General features: G+C 35.1%; 1 protein-coding gene across 4 annotated transcripts; it reads left to right on the top strand.

Annotated features, from left to right (window-relative positions):
• The first annotated feature begins 594 nt into the window (after positions 1–594).
• Positions 595–14,717, top strand: LOC149564491 (uncharacterized). Of its 4 annotated transcripts, XR_016361842.1 has the most exons (3): positions 595–1,000; positions 14,141–14,212; positions 14,347–14,717. XR_016361842.1 is itself a non-coding variant. In XM_089818026.1 (2 exons), the coding sequence occupies exons 1-2, from the start codon at positions 705–707 to the stop codon at positions 14,360–14,362; spliced, it is 312 nt and encodes a 103-aa protein (XP_089674152.1). In that variant the 5' UTR covers positions 595–704; the 3' UTR covers positions 14,363–14,717. The 4 variants fall into 4 exon arrangements, 3 of the variants coding, with proteins under 3 accessions (XP_089674152.1, XP_089674155.1, XP_089674154.1); XM_089818026.1 differs by lacking the exon at positions 14,141–14,212; XM_089818029.1 differs by lacking the exons at positions 14,141–14,212; positions 14,347–14,717 and adding an exon at positions 2,719–2,952.
• The last annotated feature ends 313 nt before the right edge of the window (positions 14,718–15,030 follow it).

Genomic DNA, 15,030 nt, shown 5'->3' with positions numbered 1-15,030 from the left:
TCCTTCAAGTTACTACTCATAAAGCTCATTTATATATAGCTTTTAAATTAAAAAAAACTTGTTAAAAAATAATAACGTCAAATTCTAGATGGGTATAGATTGTTCTAGAAAGTAGATGTGAATAGAGTGTGAAAAAGTAATAAGGCCATTAGAATTTAGATTGTCTTACGAAGGTATACCAATATGCTATAACTGAAGTACAAACATATCCGCCACTAAACTTCATAGTTAAGTTAGTGTAGGGATTATAGAACGAGTGTCGCACCACTGTTGTTTATGAGCTACCAATAGAAGACCAACATTCCAAGCCAAATAACTTAAGCCAAAAAACTTAATTTAAACAAGAAAATGCGATTTAAGATTAACCACTCATAAAAAAAATACCAATGAGACTCAAAGTAGAGAATTCTCCACTTTCTGGTTTCTTCCGATGAGATAACGCGTGTGGGAATTGCTTTTCACATTGCCTTAAGCTCATACAAATTTCAAAATAACACTCATTCGTAGCTAACCTTCCACTTCTAACATTTCTACCAGTCAAATACAACGTGAAGGCATTATGTGCAGCTCTCTATAAATACCAACACAAATAGAACCACCCAGATTATGAACATCACAACTTGTGATAAGAGATATCTAGTAAAGAAAAGAGGATTGTGCTAGGAGATAGAGTGAAGAAAAGAGGAGTGTTTTAAGTTGTTATAATGCATCCAGGAGGACCTCCTCCACCGCCAGGTCCAGGAGGACCGCCGCCACCACCAGGCCCCCCTGGACCGCCTCCACCGCCAGGTCCAATAGGACCACCCCCGCCGCCAGGCCCTCCTGGACCTCCGCCACCACCAGTTTTAGGAGGGCCACCTCCACCACCACCAGGTCCAATAGGACCACCGCCACCAGGCCCTCCTGGACCGCCACCGCCACCAGGTCCTCCTGGACCTCCCCCTCCGCCAGGCCCAGGAGGACCTCCTCCGCCGCCAGGCCCAGGAGGGCCGCCTCCATGGTAGAGTACAGCTTATCTACCTTTACCTTGTAGCTTTCTATGCATGAACATCTGCAATTTACAAGTTATTTGTTTACTGCAATTACATCTGTACGGAGGACTAAGTTCATAATTGTTCAGACATATTTGTAAAAATAAAAACTACTATCAGATTTGTTATATATTTGGAATTATATTTGTAAATTATATAACCTTGAACTATAATGTTCGTCCTCGCTGTGGATATATGTATGGTTCTTTATTGTGAAAAGGGGTTGGAAGTTTATAAATGCAAAGTTTGAGTAACTTGCTGTGCAATATCTTTAGAAATATTGTAGTTTTATGCTTAGTCGATTGAGAGAAGATGTTAGACGCTTTTTTAATCCCTTTCTCAGAAGTCTTTAAATTTCGTTTAGCATTTTATGCTTTATCCCTTTGATCGTAGTAATTTTGAGGAGAGGATTGTACCATTTTACAGATAATGACATAAAATAGCGTGATTGGCGAGTTCAAGGGTATTGGCAATTCTTGTTGAAACAAGATAATAATCTCCCGCACACCTAAGAACGGTAGATTTCTGTTTAATAGTTTTCAGACGGAGGAGTATATCTATGGGTTTTCAATTTTGAATGTTGGATATTTATCATAGCTTTCTGATGTGCTAGAATTTATTTCGTAATCTGAGGATCTATAGTTTTTTTTTCATCTATATGTTGAAGCAATACATAATCGTATCTTCATATTGACTGATTCATCAAACACAATCTATTGTTTTTAATAGCCTCTAATTGTTTCGACTTCAATTCTGTTGGTGAATTGTCTAAAGGTTAAATCATTTTGGGCAAACTGCCAAGAAGTTCTATAGTAGAATATTATTTTTAGATCACTAATTCAAGGGTTTTTAGTTGGAATTCGACCCACATATCTTAGGGCTGGTTTGGTTGCGGGAATATAAAAACGGGAATAGGAATACCTATTATGGAATACTTATTCTCGAATAGAGAATGGGGTTATGTATTCTTGTTCTTGTTTGGTTCATCCAGAATCTGATGCGGAAGACACGGACTCAAAAATTTATGTTTTCTAAAATAAAAAAATTTGGAATAGGAATACGTATTCCTATTCCATCTATTTTGGTGGATTACCAAATCCTCATTTTTGAGCCAAAATTGGAATACGTATTCCAATTTTTTTCCTATTCCTATTCCGATTTGGTGCATCCAAACAGAGAATTACAATTTTCTAGAATACACATATGCCTATTCCACTTGTATTCCCGTTGCCAAATGAACCCTTACCATAAATTTCAAAAGAAAGATGCCAAGCTTCATATTAAGATTTGGAGACAATATTAAAAGCATATAAATTTTGAAATGAAGAGTGAAATTGATTTTATAGAATGAGAATTATATATTTCATCACAAATTTTAAAATAAGATATTATTTTATATTGGAATGTGAATACAATATTAATATCATATATAAACTTTGAAATGATGAGTGATTGATAGATAGAATTTAAGTTACATAGCTTACCAAAAACTTTAAAAAATAGATGTTGCTTCATACTGAGATGTGGATGAAATATTAATAGCATATAAACTTTGAAATGACAAGTGATTAATTTGATAGAATTTGAGTTACATATCTAACACAAATTTCACAAAATTCAAAAGAAATATGTTGCTTTATATAGCATATTTCAAATGTATACAATAGTAATGCCATCTCATTGACAGATGATCATGGAGTCTGGAAATACTACCTCAAGTTTTGAACTTTGCAAGAAAAACACTTTTTTGTATAGCTTATATTGCCATCTTCCCATTTCCTTTTAGGAGTCTTGTCTAGCCATTCACATGCTGATATCTATGTTCTTTATCATTTAATTTGAAGATCTTTGTCAATGACTATTCCTAATGTATCTATACTTCATTTACTAATGATCACGGAGTCTGGAAATATTGCCTCAAGTTTTGAACTTTGCAAGAAAAACCTTTTATGTATAGCTTATATTATCATCTTCCCATTTTCTTTCAGGAATCTTGTCTAGCCATTCACATATCGATATCTATGCTCTTTATCATCTAATTTGAAGATCTTTGTCAATGACTATTCCTAAACACTTCAAAAATCTACTAAAAATGTAGATAGAAATATCATGTTTTGTGCTTTTGTTAATAAACAATTTAATGAGTGGTGTAAGTAATTTTTACAAAATTTAGTAAAGTTTAACTATAATTTTTGTTTACAACCCAAAATTATTATTTCTTTTAACTCCTTTAACTTTGTTGAATTATTTTTCAATAAATATTGGTGAATTATTTTTCAATAAAGATTGGAAACATTTTTTTATTTAAAACACTAAATACTACTTTGTAAATAAGGTGTAATAAGGCATATTTTAGGAAAAAATATATTTAAAAAGGCATTATAGCATATGAAATAACTAACCAATTTCTTATGGAAGGTATAATAAGCATTACTAACTAAAAACATACTCAATTTTGCAAATTTCACAATCTTAAAAGAAAAGAAGACAAATAGAACTCTAGTGTAATTAAATGCCTCCCTTCTTAGAAAGTGTTAAAATTTAATTATGGTAATCATATTTAGAAATTTTTATCGATTCAAAAAAGAAAAAATTCAACAAATGTTAATGTACATGTATATACATGTTGGCTCAAACCAAGGTTAATATTCTCTAACAATGTAAAATTCTGTAATAACCCTGACAGGTTATTGCTATTTCCAGCACCAAAAAAAAAAAAAAAACTCTTAATACTTCAGCTCTGATACCACTGTAATAACCCTGACAGGTTATTGCTTTTTCCAGCACCAAAAAAAAAAAAAACTCATAATACTTCGGCTCTGATACCACTGTAATGACCCGGATGGATTATCGACTCTTTAAGCACCAAAAATCTTAAATTTCAAGGGTTTGACATTTCGTCAAACAGTTGGCAAGCAAGATGAGATTTGTCATGCAAAGAGTAATATCTCTAATAGTTCACCAATTGTAACAAAGCAGTAGATAATAATGCCAACGTTGTTCAGGAAAGAATCTTGATTCCAATTCACAGCATTCTCCTAACCAGTGCACAAGTTCACAACAGGCAATGTGGGCCTTAGAAAACAAAAAGTGGGTCTCAAATATAGAAAGTAGGCTCCCTGCAATAAATTGTATGTCTGCTACAGTGACATAGTCCTCCAGAAAGTAATCGCAGGCCTCCAAAAGAATGAACGCAGGCTTCCAGCAAAGACATAAACCTGCACTTGGATCGCAGGTCCAATTTCCCAAGACGTTGTGCCTGTAAACACTACGCAGCCTTTCCAGTTTGTAAAGACGCTGCCCTCTCAGGTCACAGCAGGCAAGAATTATACCAAACGCTGCCTCAGAGACACAATGGAAGCCCTAGCTGACATACAAGCTCTCCAAACTCAGAGACATGTACAAGAAATTCACCAGCAAATTATTGTTCTCCTCAAATAATGATAGTCCCTCCAGCACAGTTATGTAAACTCTCAGCAAGGCTTCTGAAATTGCCGTCACCCAAAGTCTGCTTTACACAATTTGGAAGGAATATTGATGTCGCCGACTAATTACCATGACTGTTCGGGCTCGTGCACACCCATTCCAGTCATGGTGACGAAACTGGCCGGATCTGGAATGATTACCAAGTTGTACCAGCTTAATCAAATGATTTTCCCAAGCTCGATGTAAATCGAATGGTTACTGTTGCCGGATTCACCTCCTTTGAATTTTAATAAAACGTGTGATGAATATATCAAACTGGAATGTGAGATCAGCAGATGCCCAGCATGTAATCTGTGAACAAACCGACTGGAAGTGGTTGCGAAGGAAAAATGACGCCCCAGTTTATAGAGCCGCTGCAAAGGTTAATACATCCGCAACACCCCTTGGATATTCGCTGGAAGGGCCATGGAATAGCGGCTGCATAACCTACTAATGTTTCCCTGCGGTGAAGATGAATCTCTTCAATTTGGAGTGTCGATCCAGCCAGGTCTTTGAACTGATATGGGTGCAATCATCAGCAAGAGTACCCACGTTGATGGCAGATTAGGCGCTGTGTTAACTTGAAGATGACAGTTTATGGTGTTAATCAAATGGAGATCACCGACCGTCCAAATGAATGAACTCTGGCCCAGACTTTGACTTGATTAATACACTGAAGTGCTAGATTGAGACCCGCAAAATTGGCCTTAATCCGCAAATAATAACCCTGATGAAATGACTAAATGTCACCTCCAATCTGCAATAATTCAGATGATATTTCACACCCTCAAAATTGCGCACCAATTGAGAGTTATCGTTCTCAATGGCCAATTGTGACAATTGCGAAAACCCTAGGTTCCATAATGCACCTGTGATTGAATCACAATCTGAAAATCAAAGAGAGATAATCAACTGCCTGATTCGAATGGAGCCCCGGGGTGCCTATTTATTCTTTTCTCTCCACCTTCTCCAGAGACTTCTAGAACATTTTTGATCTTATCCCTCAAGTGACTTTATTAAATATTTTCCAAGTCACTTTATTAAATATAAAGTTATCTTTTAATAACTATTTATTTAATTAAAATAATTAATTAGTCGTCCTTGGACAACCATTAATTAAATTAATTAAATCGAACTGTCACCTAAAAATTGGGGACATGACAGTCCGCCCTTCCTGAAATTGCTTGTCCCCAAGCAATGGCTGAACCATGAACCAATCAGTCTGCCTGGATCCCAAATGTAAACCTGTGTATCATCCCAATCTGCATCATACTCCCGTTGAGAAATCATCAATACCAGTAGCTGAGAAACTGTACTCAACATACAAACATCTAACAACTCTGATGAAATTTTCTGTAAACCAACTGTGGATGTCAGTAGAAGAAACCATTCTGCGGAACTCAAGCCAACTAAAACATCAACTCTATCAAAACTCAAGCCCCCGTCAGAATGACACTTGCACCCAACTGCACTGTAGATATGACAACAGCTATATGTACCTGAATCATTGCCATCAAATCCAATCTCTGAAAAACTACTCCAGGTGTGTCGATGCTGCAGGCTGAGTAACTTGCTACTACCAATTTTATTTTCAAAAGATGGTGCCAATCTATCCCCTAATGGATGGTAAGAAACTGGAGCCAATCTACATCTGCGTGAAATAAAATCTTCTATCTCTGTGTCAAAAGAGAAATGATGAGCGTACCCTACCGTATAATGCCGGTAAGAACCTCCAAATTCTGCTGCTAGCTCATCATCACTGAACTGGTAATCAACATATGGCTCCATTTTCTGACTCCGAGTGACTGTAGGTCAGATAGGTCCTTGTGCACTCTGCTCAACAAACCCCTTCTCGAGATCCCTGTGAGGTAGCATAGTAGAAAGGACCCCTATAATCTTCTCAACCAATTTGCAAATAACACTAGTATCATGGATGAGAACACCTTCTGTCACTTCATGCGAGTCCAAATGAACACATGCACTGTCCAGCAAATACTCCATAAACGATTCAGTGCAGTAAAAATTATATGAGGAAACATTTACATACTCCCCTTTACACCACATCGGGTCCTCCTGTAAGGATGGCGTACTCAACTGTACCACACTATCAACTATCTGAGTAGAATCAATCTGGAGACTTGACTCAACTGGTATCCCAAATTCATTAGAACCAGCTACTACCAAATATTGAATATATGTGTCGGCCTTAACAATATGCTCCTTAGTAGTAACTGCGGAAGTGTACTTACCATCATCCACCTCAGTAGTCAAATGAACTGGGTCTGGGGCTGGTTTTGACCGCAAATGCTCCAACTCCACGGTCACCTCCTTCAACTAAAACTGCGACTTCTGTAGATCTCGCTGTGTGTCCTCTAATGCCTCAGTAGTCGCTATGAGCTCTTGGAAAAGCTCACTCACCTCCTCTTCACGATCCAAGAGTGCCTCATAGGCTGTACTCCCCCACTCAACCAAGTGATCACGGTCGGCTACCAATCGTAAATAATCCTGCTTCAAAATCCGGACAGCTTCACGCAAGGCATGAATCTCTGCCAAAGAAAAGTAACCACCGCTGGACTCATCTGTCATAGAAGTACCCCAACCAGTAACCGCCAACAACTGACGAGCAGTATCAAAATGCTCACAAGCGATAGCAATGTCTCGCTCACTAACTTTCAATTGGCTAATCACATGATGGTTCTGGCTATACCGTCTTCTATAAATTCCCTCTGACACATTGTCTAAAGGAGTATCTTCAAAGATACTGGTCTCTGGATTATTACCATCCATATTTTGCGAATCAACTCCAAAACTCATATCAACATCCAGAGTGTCAAAATCTGTAGTACTGCTGTCAAGCTCTTCTGTACCTAAAGAAACTGTCAAGGAAGCTGAATCTTCAAAATTGTTCACTTCATTCTCCCGGATGTCATCAAGGTCAAAACGATCCTAGGACTCATCTGTACATGCTTCCAAATATGAAAAACCTTCAACACCTTTCAGCAAGGATGGTCGACTGGAAATATGAACCAAACCCAACAACGGTGTATAAAGACTAATACCAACATCGGACAAACTGCTGGCACAAGGAAAGTCAACACCGTGTATTCTGCTAATCAAATCCATGATAGCACTCAAACAAACATTGCTACTATTAAGTGCTCTACAGTCAATTGAATCCCAAACGCTGCTGAAACATTCTGGAGTCCATATCCGTAAACAAGGAACAGCTGGTAACTCAAGCAAACTCCTTACCTGAGTAATGTGACCAATACCAATTAACTTCACATACCTGTCTGCCATTGTCCTTGTATCCTGGATGTGAATGCAAGATGAACTCGTAACATTATCAGCTACCATATATGATCCGTCTGCTGCAGGGAGCTGAATGTCAGGCATGTAAGATGAAACTAAGCCCAGCTCCATGCCATGCTTATTTCCATGTCTCTCCCAATCCTGTAATGCCAAAGTTGCTCGAGTGTCCTCAAGCTCGCAAAAAAACTTGACAACTTCCTCCTCCTTCCTCGTCAAGGCATCTGAATAGTCTTTGGCAAGGCTTAGAAGATGGTCACGATCTGATAGAAGATGTAAATAACTCAACTTCGTTGTTCCCATTCCTTCACCAATTGCATGTAAGTCAAAGCAAGAAGAATTTTCCTGAACTCCCTTATATCTTCCTCGTAACTGAATCATCTGGATGTGTTCTTCTAACATCTCCCGCATCCTGTCATGATGAGATAAAGAAGCCACAATACTATCTTTGCTTACCTTCAGCTGGCTGGACAAATCATGTGAAGTACTGCCATTCTCATCCTCATGTGACGAAGCATCTAACTGAGCCTGGTACTCTCTGTCAGCAAAATCATAAATGCTCAATGTCTGCTCATTTTCACCAGGTATCTCATCACCATGCACAATGACATCTTCATCATCATCTGAACTCACTTCACTGTAATCATTGCTTGTCGGAACCAAACTACCCTGAGTACATGAGACATCACCCTTGGGAAACCTGTATACAACTATCTCAACTTGAGTGTCAAGTTGACAATTATTATCTATCAGCGTAATATTCTTCACCACTTCTTCCTGTGACCGAACTGAAGCCTCTGACCGGTTGCACACTTGTTTCTCGAACTCCTCATTAAGGTTCCTAGTAGCATCTCTCATTGTATCAGTCAACGCTTTGTGAGAAGATTTGTCAAAACGAAATCCAGTTGATTTATTCACCTTAGCTGGGACGGACAGCCTGTCAAGCATACGGTGGTGTTTAACCAACAGTTCAGACATGTTATGTTTGATTTTTCTGAGCTCATCCTGAATACCTGAATAGTCCTCCTTTCCACAATTTTGACTCTGAATACTGCGTCTATTACTTGTCCGAGATTGTGTCCTTGGAGACTTTGTGCTGTACCTGTCCATCTTGGTTGAAGTAGAGTGCTGATCACTCATGTAATTCGGTTCTCACCCCACAGGATAGCAAGAAAACTGCTCTGATACCACTGTAATAAACCTGACAGGTTATTGCTTTTTCCAGCACCAAAAAAAAAAAAAAAAACTCTTAATACTTCGGCTCTGATACCACTGTAATAACCCTGACAGGTTATTGCTTTTTCCAGCACCAAAAAAAAAAAAAAACTCTTAATACTTTGGCTCTGATACCACTGTAATGACCCGGATGGATTATCGACTCTTTAAGCACCAAAAATCTTAAATTTCAAGGGTTTGACATTTCGTCAAACAGTTGGCAAGCAAGATGAGATTTGTCATGCAAAGAGTAATATCTCTAATAGTTCACCAATTGTAACAAAGCAGTAGATAATAATGCCAACGTTGTTCAGGAAAGAATCTTGATTCCAATTCACAGCATTCTCCTAACCAGTGCACAAGTTCACAACAGGCAATGTGGGCCTTAGAAAACAAAAAGTGGGTCTCAAATATAGAAAGTAGGCTCCCTGCAATAAATTGTATGTCTGCTACAGTGACATAGTCCTCTAGAAAGTAATCGCAGGCCTCCAAAAGAATGAACGCAGGCTTCCAGCAAAGACATAAACCTGCACTTGGATCGCAGGTCCAATTTCCCAAGACGTTGCGCCTGTAAACACTACGCAGCCTTTCCAGTTTGTAAAGACGCTGCCCTCTCAGGTCACAGCAGGCAAGAATTATACCAAACGCTGCCTCAGAGACACAATGGCAGCCCTAGCTGACATACAAGCTCTCCAAACTCAGACACATGTACAAGAAATTCACCAGCAAATTATTGTTCTCCTCAAATAATGATAGTCCCTCCAGCACAGTTATGTAAACTCTCAGCAAGGCTTCTGAAATTGCCGTCACCCAAAGTCTGCTTTACACAATTTGGAAGGAATATTGATGTTGCCGACTAATTACCATGACTGTTCGGGCCCGTGCACACCCATTCCAGTCATGGTGACGAAACTGGCCGGATCTGGAATGATTACCAAGTTGTACCAGCTTAATCAAATGATTTTCCCAAGCTCGATGTAAATCGAATGGTTACTGTTGCCGGATTCACCTCCTTTGAATTTTAATAAAACGTGTGATGAATATATCAAACTGGAATGTGAGATCAGCAGATGCCCAGCATGTAATCTGTGAACAAACCGACTGGAAGTGGTTGCGAAGGAAAAATGAGGCCCCAATTTATAGAGCCGCTGCAAAGGTTAATACATCCGCAACACCCCTTGGATATTCGCTGGAAGGGCCATGGAATAGAGGCTGCATAACCTACTAATGTTTCCCTGCGGTGAAGATGAATCTCTTCAATTTGGAGTGTCGATCCAGCCAGGTCTTTGAACCGATATGGGTGCAATCATCAGCAAGAGTACCCACGTTGATGGTAGATTAGGCGCTGTGTTAACTTGAAGATGACAGTTTATGGTGTTAATCAAATGGAGATCACCGACCGTCCAAATGAATGAACTCTGGCCCAGACTTTGACTTGATTAATACACTGAAGTGCTGGATTGAGACCCACAAAATTGGCCTTAAGCCGCAAATAATAACCCTGATGAAATGACTGAATGTCACCTCCAATCTGCAATAATTTAGATGATATTTCACACCCTCAAAATTGCGCACCAATTGAGAGTTATCGTTCTCAATGGCCAATTGTGACAATTGCGAAAACCCTAGGTTCCACAATGCACCTGTGATTGAATCACAATCTGAAAATCAAAGAGAGATAATCAACTGCCTGATTCGAATGGAGCCCCGGGGTGCCTATTTATTCTTTTCTCTCCACCTTCTCCAGAGACTTCTAGAACATTTTTGATCTTATCCCTCAAGTGACTTTATTAAATATTTTCCAAGTCACTTTATTAAATATAAAGTTATCTTTTAATAACTATTTATTTAATTAAAATAATTAATTAGTCGTCCTTGGACAACCATTAATTAAATTAATTAAATCAAACTGTCACCTAAAAATTGGGGACATGACAAATTCATCTTCTACCAAATCATATCTAATGATATTTGAAGCACTAACTGCTCAAAAAAACAATTCCATGAAATTCAGACTCTATGTTTTCATTTAAATATTGATTATATAAACTTAATATGTTAGGCATCCAACATAACTAGATGGGAATTACTTGAGAGTGTGTCAAGAAAATTGAAATGATATTAGGTGTACTACAATGCTTAAATGGTCAAGATTTAACATGTGATATAAAGGGTTTCATCACATGGTTGTGATCTATTAATAAGTTAAATACTAGAGATATAGATGCATAACACCCTTTCCTAGGACACTTTAAAATTGAATTACAATGTGAAGGTATATATATTAATTATAACCAGATATATAGATTAATTACAATATAAAGGTTTGTAACACAATCTATTATTTTTAATAGCCTCTAATTGTATTGACTTCAATTTTGTTGGTGAATTGTCTAAAGGTTAAATCATTTTGGGAAAATTGTCAAGAAGTTCTATAATAGAATATTATTTTTAGATCATCGATTTAATAGTTTTGAGTTGGAATTTGAGTCACATATCTTGCCACGTATTTAAAAACAAATATGTAGCTTCATATTAAGATTTGAATACAATATTAAAAGTTTTGAAATGAAGAGTGAAATTGATTTGATAGAATTAGAATTATATATTTCATCACAAACTTCAAAATAAAGATATTACTTCATATTGGAATGTGAACACAATATTAATAGCATATATAAACTTTGAAATAATGAGTGATTGATAGATTAATTTTATTTACATATCTTACCACAAATTCTAAAAGAAAGATGTTGCTTCATATTGAGATGTGGATACAATATTAATAACATATAAATTTTCAAATGATGAATGATTGATTTGATAGAATTTGAATTACATATATACCACAAACTCAAAAGAAATATGTTTCTTTAATGATAAGTGATTGATTTGATAGAATTTGAGTTACATATCTTAATAACAACATAGACTTGCTTAATATTGAGATGTGAATATGATCAATAGAATATACAATTTGATCTCAAGGCTCTTTTTTTTCACTTTTTGACTCACTAAATTTGAAAATCACATTACCATTGGATCTTATAAGAATGATGTCTACCTTCATTCCCTTCCACTCACTAATAAAATTGACATTTTGAGTAGGCTTAGGGTGGGCTTCCATAGAGGGGTATTCTAAAATTTTCAGCAGTGCTAAAAATAAATTTTGAGAATATTTTAAATTTAGTGGTCTCATGAATTTCTAATGCGAATTAACTTAAAAGTTTAAGCTGCAAAAATTAAGGAACCTAATGGTCTCATTGATTTTTATTTCAATATCTTTAAATAATTTTTATTTCATAATTTTTTTAATATCTAATAACATCCCATAAAATTATTATTGTGTGGATATATCTATAAATAATTTTTTTGAATATAGCTATTTAAATATTTTTAAATAATATTTAATTTTACAAGAAAAAATGTATTTGTTTACATTACATGATCAAATGTTGAGTCTTAAGCTCATTAATATATATCAAAGTTGGAAGATTAAAACATAGGATTTGGTCATTACAAAATATAAAACAATAGAATTGTTCATTTAGAAAATAACATCTATTGCAATATAAAAGTCTACATGGATCACTCGAAATAAATAATTCTAAGGGAACCAAAATCTCACATTTTTGCAAGACCATGAACTTATAAAATGTAGGGATCCTGTTTTCTTGGAATATATTATAATTTACCCAATTTTATGTTTTCTTCATGGAACTTCTTGTTCGTTTAAAATAGAAGGTTAAGCTCCCGATAAAACCCCAACCTTAGTCTTAGCCACTTGAATTTTTTTTTTTTAAAGAACATTTATAAGATCTAATAATGTTTTTAAAATTAGAAAAGTAATTACAAAAATATTTTTATTTTGCACCATAAATTCAAATGTATCCTTATTCAATTTATACCACAAAATATAAGAAAGGTCAAATTACAATGTTCATAACTTAATGAAGTATACATTTAAAAATAACATATATTTATTTGTTTATTTAATGATGGACATGCTTACAATCATATAATAGGTGATCCCACAATAGTGGGTGCCACTCTTTGACCAACTTTGACACTGAAATCAATATTTTTGAAACAAACCTCACATTCAAGTGACTATATCTCTAATACTATGAATAATTTAAAGATGACATAAACTACTAATTTATAGTACTCTGTTCCTACTTTGTAACCATATTTTTTAATTTAAAAAAAAAAATTTGAAGTCAATTTTTTTTTCTCCTTCAAAAAGTGGTACATATGAAAATCAATTTTTTTTAAAGAGTGATAGTTTGGTTGACAAGCATAATTTTATTTTTCTAGAAATGATAATGAGATAATTCTTTCGATGTTAGATTTGGAACATCAATATCTAGAGGATGCATTTGGTTTGATTCAATTTGGTTAAATATTGTATAGTTTATGAAGTTTTGAAGTGACATCAATCATAATTCAAACATATGTTCATTTTGACAAGGATAACTTGAACTCAGTTTATCATAAATCAAAATTTTATTTTTTCAATAGAGAGCTATCTCAATAATCTATTTCTTAGATATTTTTCAAAAAAAATTGACCTAATTTACAAATTTTCTTGAAGTGCCGAAGTCAATTAATATTCAATCATTAATCAACCTATAATGAGTTATTTCTCATATTTGAAAGTCTTAATGAATATAATACATATTAAAATTATAGTCATTGGAAAGATTGCTCTAAACAACATAGATTGACCTTTTTGATTACATTAGGAGATCATTTGATCTCTGTTTTGAGGGTCAAAACAACAATTTTTATTTTATTCTAAGAAAACAACAAGAAAATTTGTAAAATCATGTGTTTGCACGAACACTATGTTCGTGTGAATATATTAATCATTTTTCATGTGAACATGCATTCGTGTGAACACTCAATCCAAAACAATTTGACGATCAAAAATTTATTTTAATTTGTTCATACAAACATATAAAAAAACCTTAGGTTTGGGTGAACATACAAAAAAAGATGTGATGACATCACCTGTGCATTGAGGACAAAAGTTTGAAAACGAAGTTGATTTTATAAAGTAAGTGCAAATTTTCTAAGGCAATGACAATTTTTTTTTTGATATTTTGATGGGAAACAAGAAAAGAAGACAAAGAAAACATGCAAGGAAGAGATCTCATGAAGCAGAACAAAGAAATCTTCAGAAAACTTTGGTACAATATCATCAAAATAAAAAGGATATGTAATTATATATATATTAATTTTTTTAAAATTTTCAGTCTTGAATTTAATTATGTATAAATATTATTTTTTTATCTAATTTGATTCATTTATAAATGTCTTGTAGCGAATCAACAAGGTGAAAGTGAAAAAAATGTTGAAAGAGGCTCAACAAAAGTAGAAGAAGTGCATATGGGAAAAGGGTCAAGATCGGTCCCTATGGAATCTCAAACATTGAATGTTGAAGAAGGTTCAAGATCACTCCTTAAAAGAGTTCAAGTAACAGAAGTTGAAGAAGGGTTAGAATCTTTCCCTATAGAATCTCAAACAATGAATGTTGGAGGTCAGGCTCAAGATCGCTTCCTGTAGAAATTCAAGTAACATAAGTTAGAGAAGGATCAGGATCATGTAAAAGAACTGCTATGGACGAACTCATTAATTTTGGTCAATCTGTAAAGAATGAAATTTCTAATTAAAATTTAGATCATTTAGTTAAAATGGATGTGGATAAATTGAGAATACTGGCAGCTACTATTCAACCCTTATTTTTGTCTAAGAAAAGGTCAATGAATAAGTTGATAAGTAAAATAATAACTAAATTTGATAACATTGAAATAATTGACCAAGCTTAGTTGCTTTCACTTTTTCATACATAAAAGAAGTTGCAAGAGGAATTGAAATTGTTAGGTGTAGACACAACATCAAAGAAGATAATATTTTTCAATGTGCAAACTAATGTGATTGAAAATGTTAAACAAGGTTTGATAAACATAGGAAAATGGTCTCGAACTAAAGATAAGTCCATGGTAAG

This window comes from Cupressus sempervirens, chromosome 3, assembly GCF_028749045.1.
Source record: "Cupressus sempervirens isolate cs-2001-9-10 chromosome 3, ASM2874904v1, whole genome shotgun sequence".
NCBI lineage: Eukaryota > Viridiplantae > Streptophyta > Pinopsida > Cupressales > Cupressaceae > Cupressus > Cupressus sempervirens.
The sequence above is the reverse complement of the archived record's forward strand: the minus strand, read 5'-3'. Positions and strand labels throughout refer to the sequence as shown.

What these genes read in the sequence shown, in the direction of transcription:
- LOC149564491 (XM_089818026.1), top strand. Translation starts at nt 705, where the DNA reads ATGCATCCAGGAGGACCTCCTCCACCGCCAGGTCCAGGAGGACCGCCG.